The sequence below is a fragment of the Furipterus horrens genome, unplaced genomic scaffold, assembly GCF_987537825.1.
Source record: "Furipterus horrens unplaced genomic scaffold, mFurHor1.1.pri manual_scaffold_5, whole genome shotgun sequence".
Taxonomy (NCBI): domain Eukaryota; kingdom Metazoa; phylum Chordata; class Mammalia; order Chiroptera; family Furipteridae; genus Furipterus; species Furipterus horrens.
This window is the reverse complement of record NW_028327175.1, coordinates 130444448-130466099: the sequence shown is the minus strand read 5'-3', so window position 1 is coordinate 130466099 and position 21652 is coordinate 130444448. Positions and strand designations below refer to the sequence as shown.

The window sequence follows — 21652 nt, the reverse complement described above, 5'->3', positions numbered from 1 at the left end:
ACTCATACAACTTAACACCAGGAAGACAAACAATCCAATTAAAAAATGGGCAAAGGACCTGAACAGACACTTCTCCAGAGGGCCCATAGACATAAGAAAGGATGCTCAACGTCACCAGCCATCAGAGAGATGCAAATTAAAACCACAATAAGATACAACCTCATGGGTCAAAATGGCCATCATTAACAAATCAAGAAACAAGTGCTGGTGAGGATGTGGAGAAAAGGAAGCCCTAGTGCATTGCTGGTGGGAATACAGACTGGTGCAGCCACTGTGGAAAACAGTATGGCATTTCCTCAAAAATTAAAAATGGAAAAGCCTTTTGACCCAGGGATTCCACTGCTGGGATTATACCCAGGAATCCTGAAACACCAATTCAAAAGATCGATGCACCCCTATGTTCATAGCACCATAATTTACAATAGTCAACTGCTAAAAACAGCCTAAGTGCTCATCGGTAAATGAGTGGATCAAAAATCTGTGGCATATTTACACAATGGAATACTATGCAGCAGAAAGAAAGAAGGAACTTCTACCCTTCACAATAGCATGGATGGAACTGGAAAGTATTACACTGAGTGAAATAAACCAGGTGGTGAAAGACAAATACCATATGATCTCACCTGTAAGTGGAACCTAATAAAACAAATGAGCAAAATAGAACCAGAGACATGGAAATAAGGAACAAACTAACAGCAACCAGAAGGGATAGGGGAGGGAGGTAACAGGGGAAAGAAGGGGAAGTGTCTAGTCAAGGAAGAAGTATAAAGGACCCATCAACATGAACAACAGAGTGGGGATTGACTGTGGGAACAGGGAGGCAGAGAAAGGGAGAGCAACAGTGGGAAAATTGGGACAACTGTATTTGAACAACATTAAAAAGAAAAAAAAAAGAATGCCAGTTAACAATATATAAGGAGTAACATTAAGAATACTGCCATTTGTCCTCTTCGGAGAAGTGTTTGTTCAGGTCCCTTGCCCATTTTTTAATTGGGTTGTTTGTTTTCTTGATGTTTAGTCGTATCAGCTCTTTATATATTTTGGAAATCAGTCCCCTGTCTGTGATGTCATTGGCAAATATGTTTTCCCATATGGTTGGTTTCCTTTTCATCTTGCTGATGTTTTCTTTTGCTGAGCAGAAACTCTTCAGTTTGATGTAATCCCATTTATTTATTTTTTCCTTTATTTCTCTTGCTTTAGGAGATGTATCCGTGAAGAGATTGTTACGTGAGATATCTGATATTTTCTTGCCTATGTTTTCCTCTAGGACTTTTATGGTGTCACGGCTTACATTTAAGTCTTTTATCCATCTTGAGTTTATTCTTGTGTGTGGTGTAAGTAAGTTGGTGGTCTAGTTTCATTTTTTTGCACGTCCCTATCCAGTTCTCCCAGCACCATTTGTTAAAAAGGCTCTTCTCACTCCATTTTATGTTCCTTCCTCCTTTATCAAAGATTAGTTGACCATAGAGGCCTGGGTTTATTTCTGGACTCTCTATTCTGTTCCACTGATCTATATGTCTGTTCTTATGCCAGTACCATACTGTTTTGATTACAGTGGCTTCGTAGTATTGTTTGATATCTGGTGTTGTGATTCCTCCTGCTGTGTTCTTCTGTCTCAAGATTGCTTTTGCTATTCGGAGTCTTTTTTGGTTCCATATGAATTTATGGAGTATTTGTTCTAGGTCTGTGAAATATGTCATTGGTATTTTAATAGGGATTGCATTGAATCTGTAAATTGCTTTGGGTAGTATGGCCATTTTGATGATGTTGATTCTTCCCATCCAAGAACATGGTATTTGCTTCCATTTATTTGTTTCTTCCTTAATTTATTTCTTCAATGTTATGTAAAATGCTCAACATCATTAGCTATCAGGGAGATGCAAATAAAAACCACAATGAGATACCATTTTACACCAGTCAGAATGGCCATCATCAACAAATCAACAAGCAACAAGTGCTGGCGAGGATGTGGAGAAACGGGAACCCTACTGCACTGTTGGTGGGAATGCAGACTGGTGCAGCCACTATGGAGAACAGTATGGAATTACCTCAAAAGATTAAAAATGGAACTGCCTTTTGAACCAGCGACTCCACTACTAGGATTATACCCGAAGAATCTTGAAACACCAGTTCAAAAGAACTTATGCACTCCTATGTTCATTGCAGCACTGTTTACAATAGCTAAGTGCTGGAAACAACCTAAGTGCCCATCTGTAGATGAGTGGATCAAAAAACTGTGGTACATTTACACAATGGAATACTATGCAGCAGAAAGAAAGAAGGAACTCCTGCCATTTGCAACAACATGGATGGAACTAGAGAGAATTATGCTTAGTGAAATAAGCCAGGCAAAGAAAGAAAAATACCATATGATATCACCTAATACAGGAAACTAAAGAACAACACAAACAAAGGAACTAAATAGAACAAAGAGCAGAATAGAAGTCAATAGGGGGGAGGGGAGAGGGAGAGAAGAGGGATAAGTAAGGGAAGGGATTAGTCAAAGAACCCATATAAAAGACTCATGGACATGGACAACGGGGAGGGATATGATTGCGGGAGAGGGGGTGGGTTGGGTGGGGGAGAGAAATTAGGGGAAAAGGGGACAACTGTAATTGAAAAACCAAAATAAAAAAAAAAAAAAAAAAGAATACTGCCATTTGAAATCACCTACTGCAATACCTGATAAGGAATCATTATCAAAATGCTAAAACCATAGGATGAAATAAAAAATTATGAAGCTATTTAATGTACTTTAAACCATTCAGGAAAATACTAAAACTTGTACTAAAAGAGAATGGACAAGTTAGAATAAACCAATAGTAACAAAATGATGACTATATAAAAAGACTGTATAGAAAAAAAGAGATGTTCACAATATAGACACAGAAATTTTACATGAATTATGACTGCAACTTTGTTAGAAAGAATATCCATGTAGACAAGGATGACCAGAGGAAAACTTGTTATCTGCCTCATGTTAAATAGTTCATATATACATTACTGTATTTAATCATCACAAGTCCTATGAGATATTATAAAACGGATGCTTAGAGAGATGATTTCCCCAAAGAGCAGGCCAATTGCACTCAACTACCATGCTATACCATCTGTTAGTTAAAGGGCAGCAGATGATTTTTCCTTCATTTGTATATATTTATGTTATAAACTAGATAATCTTAATCATTTCATACTAATTTTTATTGGTAGTGATAAATCACTATAATAAAACTAAAACACTTATTATGTATAAGGTATACAAATCCCCAACCCAGACTGAAAATAATTCGCATTAGCCACACATTAGTGGCAATCGACCCACAGGAGATACTGTAACACAATGTAAGTAAAACTTTTATTAGAGATGTGATATGTGGCTTCTGGACAGCCACATGAACCAGCTCCCTGACTCTGACTGTTCCACTATTTTGATCACAAAAAGAAAGCCAAGTGGCCCCAGGTCTCCCTAAAGAGCAATCTATGAAAAGATTTTGTGTTAGCTGAGAAATATTCTGGGTTTGTAAAAAACAGAATTCTCTATATTTGATCAAAAACTGTCATGTAAGAAAAATGTCATATAATGTCACCTAAGTGAAGAGCCCTCAGAAACATACACACATACAATGCAAAACAAAACAACCTGGAATGAATCCCACCAAAATATGTTATGATGACTGTTAAGGGTGATATAATCTTCTGTAGTATAATTTTTTTTAATTAAAAATAATAAAAATAGTAAACTTACCACTGATTATCTATATCCTTGGATCCCAGTGGTTTGGAATCAGAAAAGAGTGTCACTCTACTTGAAGCCATCTTGGCATCAATAGTGGAATGGGTGGAAATGAGACTCTGGACCAGTTCATTGGTGGGGCTAGCTTCATCCTGCCAAAGTGACCAAGAAAAGGAAAGTGAGAAATGCACAAGGATTCTGGAGACAGGCACACTGGTTTCAATTATTTTCTCAAAATTACCCAAAACATAGTTTAAAAAAAAACCCTTCTTACAGCCTCAAAAAAGAAAATTCTTACAACAAAGCCTAAAATTGATTTGTCTTTATTATACTTTTCCAAAATTCACAGACTATACAACCTGATAACATAAATATTTAAGTTAGAGAAACCTTAGGTACTGATGCTGCAGAATACCCTCATTTTAGCCCAATAAAATATCATTTCAAAACAGGAAAGAAAAAAAAATCTGGAATCCATTTAAAAATTTGCTGTATTTTGATCCAAAAATGTCACTTCAATTAATTTACTGCCTAGAAAGATCCCTCCCCGTGAGCAAAACAACAGTGAGGTCTCACTGCATCACTGTTCAAACCAGGGGATGAGGTGAGCCCCTCAGCAACTCCAAAGATTGCTTTAGTATACGAGGTTTATCCATACAATTAAATACTATAAAACTGTATAGAGACAGAAGCAGCTCTACAAATACTAACAGAGAACAACAAAATCACATACTTATGTGCCCCCCAAACCTGTAAAAGCATTTAAGGTTGGATCCCATACAACAAATATTACTTCTCTCTTTCTCTTTCACACACACACACACACACACACACACACACACACACACACACAAGATAGCACATTATAGTATTTACATATAACATGTAATAATCTAAATAAATGTATATATGTTTAAAGGGAAAAAAAAGAGAAAGATCAAAGAGAATTAGAAAACACATTGACTTTATATGAACAGAGGTGGAAGTACAAGACACCAAATTGCTTGTAATGCTCACATTAGGAGATGTGAGATCTACTGTGGATTTTGCAGCAGGGAGATATAGCGGACATGACTTTTACTTTCTGTTTGGTGCAGTTAAGTATTCTGCATATTTACAATAGGCATCATCATAAATATGAATACAGATTTAAAAGCTTAAGCTGACTATTCTTCCTGTTACTTTCCTCTCACCGATTCCTGAAAGCCATGGCTGCCACCAAGGTCAACATAGACAGCATCTTTGTCATACAGCACACCACCAACTCCAGAGAGAGGTGCATAAACCAACTTCTCCTTTTCATTTAAACAGCGCTTCTTTTGTTGTTCAGGAAGGGCACAGGGGTCTGGTAGGAAACTGATGTCACTCACAGCAAAATCCCCTACACCTGGAAGAGACACAGGAAGATGGCTCAGCTGACAAATCTATCACCTGTCAGCAAAAATGGTCCACAGTTGGACAATGACACCAACGGATACTGGCACTGTGCCTCTCTAGCTAAACACCACCATCAGAGCAGAGGGGATTTGGTCAACTCAATGTCTGCTGGCCAATGCAAAGCTGAGTTACTCTCAAAACCTCCATCATGGGGGCTTTATCTTGTTTGGCCATTTTTCAGGTTTCCTGAGAAGTGAAGTCATCTCAAAAGTTCTAAAATACAAGCAAAAAAATACCTGGTATGTGAATTTGGCTTTTATTTTTCAAGAGTGCTCCTCTTAAATAACCATAGAGAGACACCTTTCGGTCACACTTGATATTTGTTCGGACATCTTCTGGCTTTGTCAAATCTTCCATCCTAGAAAAACAAAACCCAATCTCACGGCAGAAAAGAATGTCAAAGTTCTTGTACTTCCCTTCATGTGTCAATAATTCATCACATTCACTAGTTCACTAAATATGTTCAGAAAATTTTAGAAAATACAGAATAAGAAAATACAGTTCACCATCTACCAGAGGAAAAAGTCCAAAAACATGATTGCTCCCTTCTAAGGCTCTAATAATATACATTCCATAAGACTGCAGAAATGGGAAATGCATGCCCGTGGGGTCAGGAAAGAGTAGAGAACATACACAGAAAAAAACCTTTATGATAGAGGATTAAGCTTGCATTTGGGTTTTCTTTAAATTTTAGTATGACTTGGGTTCTGGCAGGTGGAAAAGGTTATTCCAGGCTGAGAAAACAATATGGAAAAAAAAGCATAAAGGAAGGAAAACACAACATATCTGAGTGACTAAAAAACCATAGATGGAGCCACATCCTGTAGCCCCAAATACTTCAAAATCCTCACCTTTTTCTAAACATTTCATACTTTATTCCCAAAGCCACAACGTCTTTGAGTAATGATACCGCCCCATCAAAAAAAAAGCAGATATTTTCCATCATCTACATTTCTCCCCCAACTACTCAAAAATAAGCTCAAAATAAGCTCTATTACAGTACTGCTCATTTTCTAACCTCTTTACCTTTGAAATACCTGGGCAAGGAAGAAAAAAATGTACATTCACTTTTTACCTGTCTGCCAAGATATAAGGATGAGAGGTTTGCCATGTAAGAGGCCTAAACTTCATGACTGTAATAAAACGACCCAGATTGTGAATTTCTTGGTTTTGATATTCTCCATGTACCATTCCAGAAAGGTAGAAGAGTTTGGCACCCTAAATATAAAAAAAAAAAAGAAAAAAAGAAATTTAGCCCTGGCTGGTGTGGCTCAGTGGATTGAGCACCGGCCTGCGAACCAAAGGGTTGCCAGTTTGATATCCGGTCAGGGCACATGCCTGGGTTGTGGGCCAGGTCCCCAGTTGGGGCTGTGCAAGAGGTAACCATGCATTGATGTTTCTCTCCCTCTTTCTCCCTCTCTTCCCCTCTCTCTAAAAATAAATATTTTAAAAAATGCAATTTCAATTAAATTTTTGTAAACAACTGCACTAAAATAAAGATCTCTAAATAAAAAGCAATCTTAAGGAAGGGAGACTTCTAGCAAAACATGGTGCCAATGCTTCCAGAATCTCTCTGGCCTCTTTCAGGAATAAGCTTGTTAGGGCTTCATAAGGGCAGAACTGTAAATACATTTAGTTTCAAAACTGCTCACCAAACAGTTTCATCTGTCTGGAGTATTGCAGTGAGGCTCCTGGGAACAGATAACATCCTGTAACCAATGGGGCATATCAGTGTGGAGGTGAGGGAAGAGTGGCAGTATGTGCGCAGTATAGTTCTTGGTTCTGTAACTATAGTATGAGAAAGTCTGGAAAACTCTATTTAAAGTCACAAATCTAAAACACTTAGAGCCAGAAAGTACCTGGTACTTGGGGATAGAGACAAATAAGACATGCCAAAAAGGTTCAGAATAAACACTATCCTGAGGAAATATGCCAGGAACTATCAAAAGATATATAAATGAAACTCATGAGGTGAACCCTATAGAGATACTTGTTAATCTCTCCTACTCATCCAGTCTATTTTTCAATTTTTTAAAAAAAAGGTTACATAATCTGGAGTTTTAGGCTGTGGCTAGACATCCAAAGGACTCCCCAAAGAAGCTTAACCCAACCTGGATCCCCGAGTCTCTTCAGATGCCCCATGAAGAATATTCAGTTGACACTCAAGCTGTCTCAGAACAGCAGCAAAGAACCTTGGTAACTTGACACTCAACCCTAGTACCAAACTCCCTTCCCTTCTACCAGAATGTTCACCCCAACAGCAGGATGGAGAAAAACCCTTACAGGGGCTGGGCCTGGGGCTGAGTCAAGGCGTGCTCTACCAGAGGAGACGTGGAGTGAGGACATTGGCGACTGCTCGGAAAGAAAGGATGCGAAGGATGCTGCAAGTTATTAGATACCGCACCTAGTCTCTGCTTCAAAAAGACCCACAGGAGAGGAAACTTGAGATTGAATCAAGATCCAGAAAATTTAGATGTGGCTGTTGTTACTGCCTATGCTACGGAGATCCTTCTGATACTATTGGCATGGAGAATAATTATGACATGGAGTCAATTTAGATAAAACTTACCCTTATACTTTTTGTTTCTTGCTGGTAATGTTAAGGCCATTATGCAGCAGCTTGGGAAAGTGACTATTCTAGGATAGACTGTAGACCAATAGTTTGATTACCTATGATGCAAGTTTTGTGATGTCTTTTTTTTGCATCTTTTTCTTGTCTACATTGATGCTAATGACTTATAGGGAATCTATGTAGCCTGCAATTGAATGACTTCAGTTCCTTTTTTATTTGACCCAAAGAAGTCCTAATAGGTCTTGAGTGTTATTGTTGTATTGTAGAAGCCTGGTTGGTAAGATACAACTGAACATCAAGAATTAGAAGCAAGTAACTTGTGCAGAAAGAATGTAAAAAAAAAAACATTGGGTGGTTTGGTGAGCATGATTAGTCCTGGGTGTATTAACTAGATTCTCTGGTTTTCAAAAATTTGAATTGTAACAAATTTTTTCATGTGCTATTTCAATTTTTAGTATCTTATTAAAATTTGAGACCTTTAAAAAAAAAAAGGTTATGTAATCTGATGGGTTTTTTTAGAAGATATTATTTATTTATTTCTAGAGAAAGGGGAAGGGAGTGACAAAGAGAGGGAGAGAAACATCAATGTGTGAGAGATACATTGATCAGCTGCCTCTCACACACCCCCTAACAGGGACCCGGCCCACAATCCAGGCATGTGTCCTGACTGGGAATCGAACTGGCAACCTTTCAATTCGCAGGCAAGCACTCAATCCACTGAGCCACACCAGCCAGGGCATACAGTCTATTTTTAAAAGATTACAGTGTTAGTATTCAATAATTAATTCTCTTCCTACCGGGTAGACTTCTGTCCAGAATCTGTGCTTTAATCGCTTCTTTGTCTTCTTCAGTTGCTTATTATACTTGAAGGAATCAAGGTGAGTGAGAACGCCCATAATTTTAGGAAAGCCATGTACTTGACAGATGTTTAGAAACTCAAATGTTTCCATTTCAAACCCAAAGCTGGCATCTATAAGCATCAGAACCTGAAAGCAGAAGACGGTTTCTCAAGGAAACTACCCAAAACAGATCATCAGCAAATATGGCATGTGGGCCAAATCTGACCCATCACCAGTATCATAACTAAAGTTTTACTAGGACACAGCCATGGTAATTCATTTTCATACTGTCTACATCTGCTTTTACTTATATATCTCCAAGACACAAGAGCTGAAAAAAAACAAAGCACATAACAGTGCATATAATATATACTGTGTGCTTTAAAAGGGTTACATGTGTATTTATAGATGCATCTGAAAGGATACTGCTTTGAGGCAAACTAAGAGATTAGTTTCCAGAGAAAGGAAAGAGGAATCATGAATTGTTTGTACCCTGTGTTAAGAGTCTGAATATTTTACCAAATGTATGTGTTCCTTTTTAAACTTTAAAAAGATGTATATGAAAGGCATCTCTCTTAATATGTTTATTCTTTTAAAAATTAGGACTTGGTATATTATAATAAGAGACAAACTGATAACTCATATGCTAAACTTTGAATCATTTTAAATATACATTTAATAAGTTTATACTATTTTGTGTTCACAATAACATATTTTTATTAATGGTAGCATTAGATGTTGAAAATGTGAATAGAATTTAGCTTTCCGATATTAAAATGGCACGGCCATAACATCTACATTAAATTACTTTTTATATTTTAGCAGATTTCCTGGGCCAAAGAATAAAATATAAAGCTGTTACTAAATAGCTATCCAACAAGTGTTGAATAAAAATTTAAAAAGATATCTGTTCCCTCTCACTTCATACTTTCTAATCAATATGGCTTGATTTTTTTCATTTTGGCTTTATTTTTGCTAGCTTCAAAAAATAATTAACAAACAATTTTATTTCTGTAAATTCAATTGAAGCTGCACAATTTCCATGTGCTGAGTACTGTATACATTTTTTTTATTACAAGCTCTGACAACTTCTCAAGGGCAATCCATGTATTTATTTTATTATAATCATTTAGAATGGAGATTCTGGCACCATCCAAGAGCAGAATTCCCACTCCCTAACAAATTAATTTAATTTCTGGGAGCCTTGATTTCATCCTATGTAAATTGGAGATAATACCCATTTATCTCTAAGGCATACTGGGGGATTAGATGAGCTAAATTTGTAGAAAGCAGAGTGCCTAGTAAGAATCCAAGAAACAGTACTTACTATTGTATGTATGTATGTCTTAATGAACTTTTATTAGTCATGACTGTTAAAGGTTTTCTTCTGTCCTGTGATTTTCTTTTAGATTTTAGAATTCATTGTGCATCTTCTATTTTTATAACAATAATTATGACCATCATCATCAATTTAAACACATCTGTTGCATCCCTGATAACACTCATCATTTCTCTAATAATCATAAACCTTTCTTCTCTTCAACACAGGATAAATAACCTACCACATTGTTATAAGTCCCCGTCAAAAACCCTAATGCCCACACTAATTTACCAAATCTGCTACTTTAGCCAGGTCAATCATCATGCTAATGTCACATCCACATTCAATAATGGTGAGTCTGCGCTTTTTACCTGTAAGTGAAAAGATGAAAACTTTACTTTTAAAGAAATCTTGAAAAAATATATCCATTAACTCTAACATTTTTAACTGCATCCAGTAAAACACCATGTACACTTACAGGAAGGCATATGCAAAAAGTTCATTTTCATAGGCAAAAACTGATAAAATATATTCCACCTTGGTTTTCTTAATATGTTCTGTAATTTTAAAATATTACCAGAAGCCTACTGAGATGAATAACATACTCCAACAAGTAAAATTCTGACTAAAATGGGCAGACAAGTAGGTTTCATGATGACCCTGATCCTGCTGTTCTTCTGTGGGCCAACACTTCTATCTTTATCAAGGCCTCCTGTGTTTCCATTACAGTATTCCCTCATTTATCGCGGGTATTACATTCTAGAGCCCCCCGCGATAGGTGAAAATCTGCGAAGTAGGAACCTTACATTTATTTTAATATTTATATATATTTTAAGGCTTTATAAACCCTTCCCACACACTTATAAACTGTTCCCAGCCCGTTATTAACCTTTCCCACTCCCTTATTAACCTTTTCCACACTTTTATAAACACTACTTATGTTCTTAAACATATTCTACACTCATACCTACGTAACTTTAACAACATATGTATACAGTACCGAAAAATCCTGTGATACAGCAAAAAATCCACGATAAATAGTTAAATATAATACAGTAGTCCCTCCCTATATCGTGGTTCACTTATTGCAGCCTTACTGTATCACGGGATTTTAAAAAATACTATATTTAATTATTTATCGCGGATTTTTCGCTATATCACAGGATTTTACAGTACTGTATACATATGTTGTTAAAGTTACGTAGGTTTATGAGTGTAGAATATCAGGTTCCTACTTCGCGGGGGGTGGAGTTGGAACGTAATACCCGAGATAAGTGAGAGAATACTGTATTTTTTAAAATCTCACGACACAGTGAGGCCACGATAAGTGAACCACGATATAGAGAGGGACTACTGTATAGCTAAAAACATCCTCAAACCTAATGTAACAGAACGTTCATGAAACAATCATTATTTCTAAACTAAGTTTAAAGAAATCATCACCACAGTAGAAATGCCTTAAATATAAAAAGAAACAGAAACCAAAAGCCTCAGCCAACTCTAGCTGACTCTTGAACAATGAGGAAGTTAGGGATGCCAATCTCTGTTCAGTAGAAAATCCACACAAACTTTTGACTCACCACAAACTTCAGTTGTCCCTTGGTACCCATGGGAAATTAGTTTCAGGACACTCATGGATATCAAAATCCACAGGTGCTCAATTCTTTACATAAAATGGCATATAGACAGAGTCAGCCTCTGCATGCAGATGCCTAACGACAATTCAAAAATATTCTTTTTGATCCACAGTTGGTTAAATCTGCAGATGTGAAGCCTAGGAATACAGAAAGCCGACTGTACATTCAAGAAAAAATCCAACTCAATCCACTGAGCCATACCAGCCAGAGCTGGGAAGTATTCTTAAAGAGAGAGGGTGAGACTGCCAGGTAAGATGGAGGCCTAGAAAGACACGCTGCGTCTCCCTCCAGAACTAAGACCTCAAAACTAGAGACAACCATAAGTTCCAGAAAAACGAACTGCATGGAAGTCCAACAAAGATATAAAGAATAAATACTCATCCAGACAGGTAGGAAGGACAGAGCCGGGGCAGAGAGGACACGGTGTGGTGGTGGAAGTAGCGGTGGCAGCGGCAGGCTGCCGGAAAGTGCAGTCACACATTTTAAAAAGTCAGGAGGGACACCGGGGAGTGCTCCCAGCACTGCACCAGACCAGGCCACATAGCTCACGGTCCCAGTGCCGGGGAAAGTAAAGCTTCATTGCTTCTACCTGTGCAAACCAGTAGGGGTTGGGGTGGAGGAAGAAACTGCCGATCTCTCAGCTGAGTCCGCTTGTTTAAAGGGCCCCCACGGTACTAGAACGTCCACAGACCCACCCACCCTGGGAACAAAGGCCAGGGAAACAGCTAGAGATGCACCAGTCCCATACGGAAGTGGAAGAAGTGCCTGGAAAAGGAGCAAGTGCTGAGCAAGCGACATTGTTCTCTCTTCAACCTCTTCTCAACATATAGCACCACAACGTGGTGAAGTGGGTCGCACTCTACTGACGAGAAAAACCTAAGGCTCTGCCCCTTACAACATAACATGAGCGACAGCTCTACCTGGGACCCGTAGGCAAACAAATATAGAAGCCTGTCAAGAGGAGGAGACAGAGAGGTACTGTATGGTCCAAAAGGGGGAACCGATCAAGGTTCCAGTGAGAGAACTAAGTGATGAGGAGATAGCCAACCTAACAAACGAGGAGATAGCCAACCTAACAGATGCAGAGTTCAAAACACTGGCGATAAAGATGCTCACAGGCTTGACATATATGCTTAAGTATGGCAAACGCATAAGTGAAGAAGTGAAGGCTATGCTAAATGAAACAAAGGATAATCCATGCAAAACCAATGGTGAAGGGAAGAAAACTGGGATTCAAATCAATGATTTGGAACATGAGGAGGAAAACAGCAGTCAACCAGTACAGAAGGGAACAAGAATTGAAAAAAATGAGAAGCTTAGGAACCTCTGGGACAATTTTAAACATGCCAACATCTGAACCATAGGGGTGCCAGAAGGAGAAGAGGAAGAGCAAGAATTTGAAAACTTATGTGAGAAAATAATGAAGGAAACTCCCCATATTTGGTGAAGGAAATAGACATACAAGTCCAGGAAGCACAGAGAGGACCAAACAAGCAAGACCCAAAAAGGACCACACCAAGACACATCATAATTAAAATGCCAAAGGTTAAAGATAAAGAGAGAATCTTAAAAGTTGCAAGAGAAACGCAGAGAGTTACTTACAAAGGGGTCCCTATAAGACTATCAGCTGATTTCTTAAAAGAAACTGCAGGCAAGAAGGGACTGGCAAGAAGTATTCAAGGTGATGAAAAGCAAGGACCTAGAACCAAGATTACTCTATCCAGCAAAGCTATCATTTAGAATGCAAGGGCAGATGAATCACTTCGCAGACAAGGTAAAGCTAAAGGAGTAATCATCACCAAGCCAGTATTATATGAAATGTCAAAGGGACTTACTTAAGAAAAAAAAGATCAAAACTATGAATACTCAAATGACAACAAACTCACAACTATCAACAACTGAATCTAAAAAATATAAACAAAATCCAACTAAGTAAATGAGAATAGGAACAGAATCATAGGTATGGGGAGCATTTGGAGGGTTATCAGCTTGGAGGGGGGAGGGAGAGAAATGGGGATATGGTGCAGGGATTAAGAAGCATAATCGATTGGTACAAAATAGAAGGAAGTTGAGAATAACATAAGAAAGGGTGAAGCCAAAGAATGTATATGCACGACCCATGGACATGAACTAAGCGGAGTGGGGTTGCTGGAGGGAAAAGAGGTTACTGGGCAGAGGGGAGCAAAGGGGAAAAAAATTGAAACTACTGTTAACATAATAATATATACTTTAAAAAAATCCACATATAAGTGGACATGTGTAGTTCAAGGGTTCAAGGGTCAACTGTACATTATTACGAAAGAGTTCAGATTCTACCACTGTCATTCTGGGAATTTGTTTCATCTCCTTCAAATTTAGATAGGGGGCCATCACCCAAAGCAGATAAATTCTCACAGGAAAAGAGAAAAAGTCCTTACTTCTGCAAGAACAGAAGCACATGCTATCTGTTAAATGAAGGCGCTCACCATGACCAAGCCAGCATGCCCAAACCTGCCAAGCCTTTCAGAGCATACCTAGCATATCCATACTGCAGTCAGAATAAGGTATACATCTACATCATTATTATCTCTAGAAATCTATCTTTTTCTGAAGCTACAGTCAACTTAGTAAAACTACAAAAGAGGTAGTATGAAGTGATACTATTGCTTTAGCATTTACCAGTAAAAAAAATAAAAATGTTCACCAGCCCTGGTCTGGTCAGTCAGTTGGCTGGAGCATTGTCCCATACCCCAAAAGCCTGCAGGTTTAATCCCTGGTCAGGGAACATACCTAGGTTGCAGATTCGATCCCCAGTCAAGGTGCGTACAGAAGGAAACTGATTGATGTTTCTCTCTCATAGTGATGTTTCTTTCTCTCTCTCTCTCTCTCTCTCTCTCTCTCTCTCTCTCTCTCTCTCTCTCTCTCTCTCAAATCAATGAACATATCCTCAGTTGAGGATTAAAAAAAATTCAACAAAGACATTCATGTTTCTCAGACAACACCACCTGCCATGTCAGTCTTGGGTAGCACTCTCCCACCTGACACAATTGTTACAGGGCCTCTAATCTCTGTCAGCTTCTGCCTGGTGAAGTTCCGAATGAGGCACCGAATCAAAGTGCTCTTCCCAACTTTTGGAGGCCCCATCACCACCACCACTATTGGAGGGGGCTCTAGTGGAGTTCGATCAACCACTGGAACATGATGCTTTTTTGTTTTCAAATCCTGACTCCTATTTGTAAAAAAAAAAAAAAAAAAAAAAAGTATATTCATTTTCAAAATAGAAAAGGCATTCTGCTTATAAGTAAAGACTTCAAAGAGAGCAGAACAGACAATATATAGATACAATTAACTTTTTAACTTCTGGCTCCAATCCAAATAACCACTTCAACAGTACGGAATGTTATATAGTTTTATTAGTTGATTACAGTAGTTTAAAAAGAAAAAAGACAAACATGGAGACAGTGTATCATAATGAATAAGAGCAGAGGCTATGGAGTTAAATTTAGCTCTCCTACTGGCAGAATTTAATTCAATCATGTTTAAAGTACACTGCTTGGCATGTAATGAGGATTCATTAAATAAAAATATTTAATATTACACATTACAATTATATAAAACACATCCAGGAAAAAAAGCACATTACCACAGGAATTGTTTAAAGTTTATGAATATACAAATTCTATAAAGAAAATCTCAAGCTTTTTCTTGGGCAAAAAAAGCCAATCAGTATACAGATGCTGGTGGTAAGGCAGTTTCCAAAGGAAAGACTTCTTATATTTTAGTAAAAGATATGGTGTGCATCCCCATGTCCTTCAGAGCTGAATTGACTCATGAATCTAAACATCATCTGAAGAGACTCCTACTGTTTAAAAAGAAAAAAGAAAGTGAAGAACCACTAGAATCCAGCTAAACATACCTGTGAAAGGATCGAGCCATCCGTACAGCAGACTGGACTGCAAAAGCTTTGGGGTTTCTCTTCTGGGCATCTTCTTCATCTCCAAGTTGGAGATCCTGTAGATGTCGTTTCTTTTTCTTATCAGCTTTGGGCCCACTGTTTTTCTTTCTGTGTTTCTTCTGGTCCTTAGTCTCCATGGTAGCTTTTTACCAATTCACAACTCCAACCTACATTGAATGAGGTGGGGTTGGGGGAAGCATTTTACAATCCAGACAGGGGTACGCATTGCTTAATATTATGCCCAAATTCACTGCTCTGCTATAAATTAGGTTCCCTCTGCTTAGATTACTATTTACTCATCTTAAGTTTCTACATCAACATTGTTCCATTTATGCAATGATGGAAACATTCTATGTCTATACTTTTTAACACAGTAACCACTAGCTACATGATGTACCAAGTGAAATTGAGAAATTGCAATTTTATTTTAATTAATTCAATTCTAAGTTTAGTAACACCAGACTTCCAGCTAAGATGGAGGCCTAGACTGACACACTCCGTCTCCCTCCACAACTAAGAAGAAATACAACTACCACAAAACCAGAAATAACCAAAAGTTCCAGAAAATAAATGGAAGTCCTACATATGAAGTTAGAAAGAAGTGGTGCTCGTCCGGACAGGTAGGAGGGGCGAAGCTGAGGAGGAGAGTTCAAGCTGTGCTGTCCGCAGCAGCAGCAGTGATGGAGGCAGGACAGCAGTAAGCATAGACACCCATATTTAGGGGGAGGCGAGAAGTGCCTGGCAAGCACCCCTGGCTGCAGACCAGACCCGTCAGCTTGCGATTCCAAAGCTGGGGAAGGCAGACCTCCATTGCCTTGGACTGTGAGGCCTGGATGGGGTGGGGACGGAGGAGGAGGCTCCTGGTCTCTCAGCGGAGAGTGAGCAACAGGAATCCATCTTGGACCCCCTCCCCAGCAGAAAACACTACAGCATGGTGAGACGGATCACCCAGATGTGACAAGTGCATAGGGCTCCACCCCCTATAGGGTAGGAGGTGTGATAGCCCTGCCCAGGAAGCAAAGGTAAATACAAAACGGTCAGGATGGCACAGATCATGATAGAGATCCCATCCCAGTGACCAGACAGCAAATATCTAATTTAATGGCTCAGCAGATAGGAAATCTTTCTGAGGCTCAGTTCAGAGCTTTGGTTATAAAAATGCTTACAGACCTAACAGCAGATCTTAAACAAGATGGGGAAGGAATGAAGGCTAGTCCTGCTGAAATGAACAAAAACACATACAAAACTAGTGGTGAGGGCAAGAAAACCGGGGATCAAATCAACAAATCGGAACATAGGGAAGAAACAAACAGTCAACCAGTGCAGAAAGAGGAAATGAGAAGTGAGGAAAATGACGAGGTTCAGAAACTTATCGGACAGCTATAAGTGGGGCAACATCTGAATCATAGGGCTGCCAGAAGGTGAAGAAGAACTAGAAATTGAAAAATTATGTGAAAAAAGGATGAAGCAGAACTTCCCTAACTTGGGGAAGGAAATAGACTTACAGGTCCAGGAAGCACAGAGAGTTCCAGATAAACTGGACCCAGGGAGAACCACACCAAGATACATTATAATCAAAATGTCAAAAATTAAGGATAAAGAGAGAATCTTAAAGGCAGTAAGAGAGAAGAATTACATACAAAGGGGTCCCAATAAGACTATCAGCTGATTTCTCAAAAGAACTCTGCAGGCAAGAAGGGACTGGCAAGAAATATTCAAAGTAATGAAAAGAAAAACCTACAACCACGATTACTCTATTCAGTGAAGCTGTCATTCAGAATAGAAGGGCAGAGAAAGTGCTTCCAGGACAAAGTAAAACTGAAGGAGTTCATCAGATCCAAACCACTGTTAAATGAAATGTTAAAGGGACTTGTTTAGAAGGAGGATCAAAACTATGAACATTAAAATGAAAACTGTATCACAACAACCAACAACAGAAGCTAGGGAATTGAAACAAAGGCAGATGAAGTAGGCAAGGAGAGTGGAAAAAGAATTATAGGTATGGGGAACATTTTGGGGGGAGGTCAGTGAGGAGGGAGAAGGAAAGAAAGGGAGGGAGATGGTACAGGAATTAAGAAGCATAGTAGGAGGGAATGGAGTAGATAGGAAGATGTTGAGAAGAACTATATGCACAACCAATGGGCAGGGACTAAGGAGGGGGACAACTGGAGGGAGGGGGATCACTGGGTGGAGGGGAACAAAGGGAAAAGGAATTGGGACAACTGTAATAGCATAAACAATAAAGCATATTAAAAAAAGAAAAAAAAATTAGTCATATATGACTAGTGGTTACCATATGGGACAGCTCAGCCCTAAATAGCAATTGAACTAATGAAGTGGTTTCAAACATAATACTATATTTAAGATTTTTTTTAAATTAAAGCATTTTTATAACCCTCCAACATGATAGCAATATTACTTTTAGTTTGATTCTATAAAACTTTTAAATTATAATAATCACCTACATACACTTAAAAAGCAGTACTATCTGCCTACGTGAGGTATGACTGGTTGTGGACCATGCCAATTTGCAGAACCACTGGATTAAGTTTTTAAGGAAGTCAGGCTGCATACAGTACAAGAATACGGTTAACAAAAAAAAAGTGAGCAGGGGATCATGTCACCAAACTAAGGTACTGAATTAACTTCAGTTCATAAATATGTATGCCTGCCTATGATGTGCCAAACACTGTGCTAGGAGATGGCTACTGTTATGATCTGACCAGTGGAGGAAATTCAAACTGATGTCTTCAGAGCCATGCAGTAATGGCCACATCAACAGGCTGCACTGTAGGTCAGTTGGATTTCCACATACACCAGCGGAAGTATTTAGAAAGTCCACATATACTACATAATGTCAAGAACTATTTCTCCAGAGTTAGGAGAATTAGATTCTAAGAGCACTTTTAAACTAAATAGCTGTGTGATTTCAGGCCACTGTTTTTTCTTCTCTACTACAGTTTGGTTGCAAACGTGTACGTACTTGATGGCTTTTCCTTGTGTGTGTGTGCGGCGGATGGAAGTGAGGGGTAAGGGAACCCATTTTGAAATCAAGAGATGTGGTTCAGGCCTAAGACATCAGCTAGGATTGCTCCGCCATGAAACAAGCTCTCAATTCTCCCTGCCACCTGCTCTCCGTGTATAGGCTCTCCAACGAATTCATGAGCCACACCTCCAACGGTTTCGGAGCATTTCTCCGGCAGCTACGAAACACGTCAGTCCACGCCTGAGTCACTCCTCGGGAGCAGACTGCCTGAGACCAAAGGAGAACCTTAGGCGTTCGCCTCGCGATCCACCCACAACCCAAGCGCCCGCCGCCACCTCCTCCCGCAACCCGTGGCCATTACCTAGCCGACAGCCGCTGCTCTTCCTCAGGCCCTCGTGGACGACACCGGAAAAGGAAAGGCGCCTTACGCCGGTCCTCTAACCGTCGGCAGGAAACAACCCGGGGGCAGAAGAAAGAGACCGGCAGAGGGACGACTTTCCAGGGAGAGCCGCGAGGAAAACTTGTGATTGGCTAATGGTGGGAGCAGGAGCTGTCTGCCTGAGGCGTTCCACCCAGAACGGCGCCCCGCCCCGGGAATCCTGGAGGGCTGGCACCCCTATTCGTAGCGCCGCAAACACCCGAGTGACCCGGAAGGCCGTGGCGACAATGCAGCATGACACCTGTTTCTTGGCACAGAACAAAGCCGGGAGTAACACTTTGCTATGGTCCCCCTAGAGTCACCGCATCCGTCTCCCGACTGGCCTAGCGGAATATCTCTCGATTGGGAGCCGCCCATGCTTGTCAGCTTACTCAGCCTTATAGAGGACAGAGCTGGACGTGTCTCAGGCTCCGTCCGTGCTATAATCCCCTCTTTTGCCAGGACCAACAGAGTCTGAGGGCAGGGACAAGTTGACCCAACATGAAATACCTCGGCCTTTCTCCGTAACTGGGGGAGGGGCTTTCCATGAAGGAATGCAGCCTCTTGGAGGTTTCTTCTAGCACAGGTTTGTCCATCCCACCTAAGGGGCTGCCTTGGAGTTCATCTAACCCCCATCTCGAGTGAGCTGGATCCTTGTGCCTACAGAGTTTGTATCTACCTCTTGGAGATTTTCAGTGTCCTACCACCGCTCCCCAGGGCGCAGTTCTGCCCCACAAAACTAGGCAGACCCCTCCCCGCCCCCTATACTTCACGCCCTTATGGTAATCTTGTATTCTCCCTCAATATCCCACAGGTATTCACTCTGCATCACTATACATTCTGCTATGCTAGAGGGGCTATCTTCCAGGGTACAAACTTTCTTCATCTGTGAAGAGCTTGTAATTGTGCAACTTGAACACTATCCCTCTTACTTCATGGATATTAGAGCACACAGGTAGATAATCCTTCTAACATCTGCTTGGCTCCTCGTATCTCACTAACCCCTGTGATCATACCATAGAATCTATCCCTCTAATGCCCTGAAACCATAACTCCTGTAACCCTACCTGTACCTTCAACCCACATCTTACTACCTTCCTTCTTTGATGACTTCTCCTCCCTCCCTAGTAAGCTAGCTTAAACTGCATGGTCAATTATTATCGGGAGTTTCTTGCTTACTTTCTTAATTCCCTCATCTCCCTGTCAGAACCTCTCATCTGCTTAGTAAAATGAGAAACCTGGAGAAACCCAATTCTCCCAGTCTGTGCTACAGAGTGCAATTAAACATGGCTAGAGGAAAACACAGAACCATGCTGACTGCCCTCACTTTAATAATTATTTTTTAATTGTTTTTCTTTTACAGTTGTCCCATTTTTACCCCATTGCTCACCCCTGCCCTGCGCACCTCCTCATTCTCTCACAGTCAACCCCCATTTCGTCTTCCATGTCCATGGGTCATTTATACTTGTTCATTGACTAGACCCTTCCCCTCTTTACTCCCTTTCCCCACACCCCCTCTGCTACGGTCACTGTCAGTTTGTTCCCTATTTACATGCCTCTGGTTCTATTTTGCTCATTCATTTGTTTTCTTCATTAGTTTCCTGTATTAGGTAAGATTATATGGTATTTGTCTTTCACTGTCTGGCTTATTTCACTAAGCATAATACTCCCAAGTTCCATCCATGCTGTTGTGGAAGGTAGGAGTTCTTTCTGCTGTGGAGTATTCCATTGTGTAAATGTACCACAGTTTTTTGATCCACTCATCTACAGATGGGCACTTAGGTTGTTTCCAGTACTTGGCTATTATAAATAGCACTGCTGTGAACATAGTGATGCACAGGTTCTTTTGAATTGGTGTTTCAGGATTCTTTGGATATAATCCTAGCAAAGGAATTGCTGGATCAAAAGGCAGTTCCATTTTTAGTTTTTTGAGGAAATTCCATACTGTTTTCCCCAGTGGCTGCATCAGTCTGCATTCCCACCAACAGTGCACTAGGGTTCCCTTTTCTCCACATCCTCACGCACACTTATTGTTCGTTGATTTGTTGATGATGGCTTTCTGACCAGTGTGAGGTTGTATCTTATTGTGGTTTTTATTTGCACCTCTCCGATGGCTAGTGATGTTGAGCATTCTTTCATATGCCTATGGAATCTCTGTATGTCCTCTTTAAAGAAGTGTTTGTTTAGGTACTTTGCCCATTTTTAATTGGATTGCCTGTCTTCTTGGTGTTCTGTTGTATAAGTTCTTTATATATTTTGGGGGTCAAACCCTTTTCTGAGGTATCATTGGCAAATATGTTTTCCCATATGGTTGGTTCCCTTTTCATCTTGCTGATTTTTTCTTTTGCTGAGCAGAAACTCTTTAGTTTGATGTAGTCCCATTTGTTTATTCTTTCCTTTATTTCCCTTGCCTTAGGAAATATATTGGTGAAAATATTGCTACATGGGATATCTGAAATTTTACTGCCTCTGTTTTCTTCTATGATTTTTATGGTGTCACTGCTTACATTTAAGTCTTTGATCCATCTTGAGTTTATTCTGTTGTATAGGTGGTCTAGTTTCATTTTTTGCATGTACCATTCCAGTTCTCACAAAACCATTTGTTGGAGAGGCTATTTTTACCCATTTTATGCAGCTTCCCCTTTGTCACATATTAATTGACCATGGAGATCTAGGTTTATTTCTGGACTTTCCTGTTCTGTTCCATTGATCTATGTGTCTATTCTTATGCCATACCAGACTTTTTGGATTACAGTGGCCTTGTAATATAGTTTG

At 39.7% G+C, this 21652-nt stretch overlaps 1 protein-coding gene and 1 pseudogene across 1 annotated transcript in view; one reads left to right on the top strand and one right to left on the bottom strand.

Moving 5' to 3' along the window:
- BMS1 (BMS1 ribosome biogenesis factor) overlaps positions 1-18901 on the bottom strand; it is a 64393-nt gene extending 45492 nt beyond the window's left edge. Inside the window, exons 1-9 of the mRNA XM_090277832.1 lie at positions 18821-18901; positions 15435-15640; positions 14557-14747; positions 10194-10273; positions 8540-8728; positions 6246-6388; positions 5407-5528; positions 4927-5120; positions 3746-3885 (exon numbers count right to left, since the gene is read on the bottom strand). Coding sequence (XP_090133958.1) covers positions 3746-3885; positions 4927-5120; positions 5407-5528; positions 6246-6388; positions 8540-8728; positions 10194-10273; positions 14557-14747; positions 15435-15610 — 1235 coding nt within the window. The 5' untranslated portion in view covers positions 15611-15640; positions 18821-18901. The remainder of the gene's footprint in view (positions 1-3745; positions 3886-4926; positions 5121-5406; positions 5529-6245; positions 6389-8539; positions 8729-10193; positions 10274-14556; positions 14748-15434; positions 15641-18820) is intronic.
- LOC150009827 (developmental pluripotency-associated protein 3-like) lies at positions 6889-7728 on the top strand (annotated as a pseudogene).
- Positions 18902-21652: the final 2751 nt, after the last annotated feature.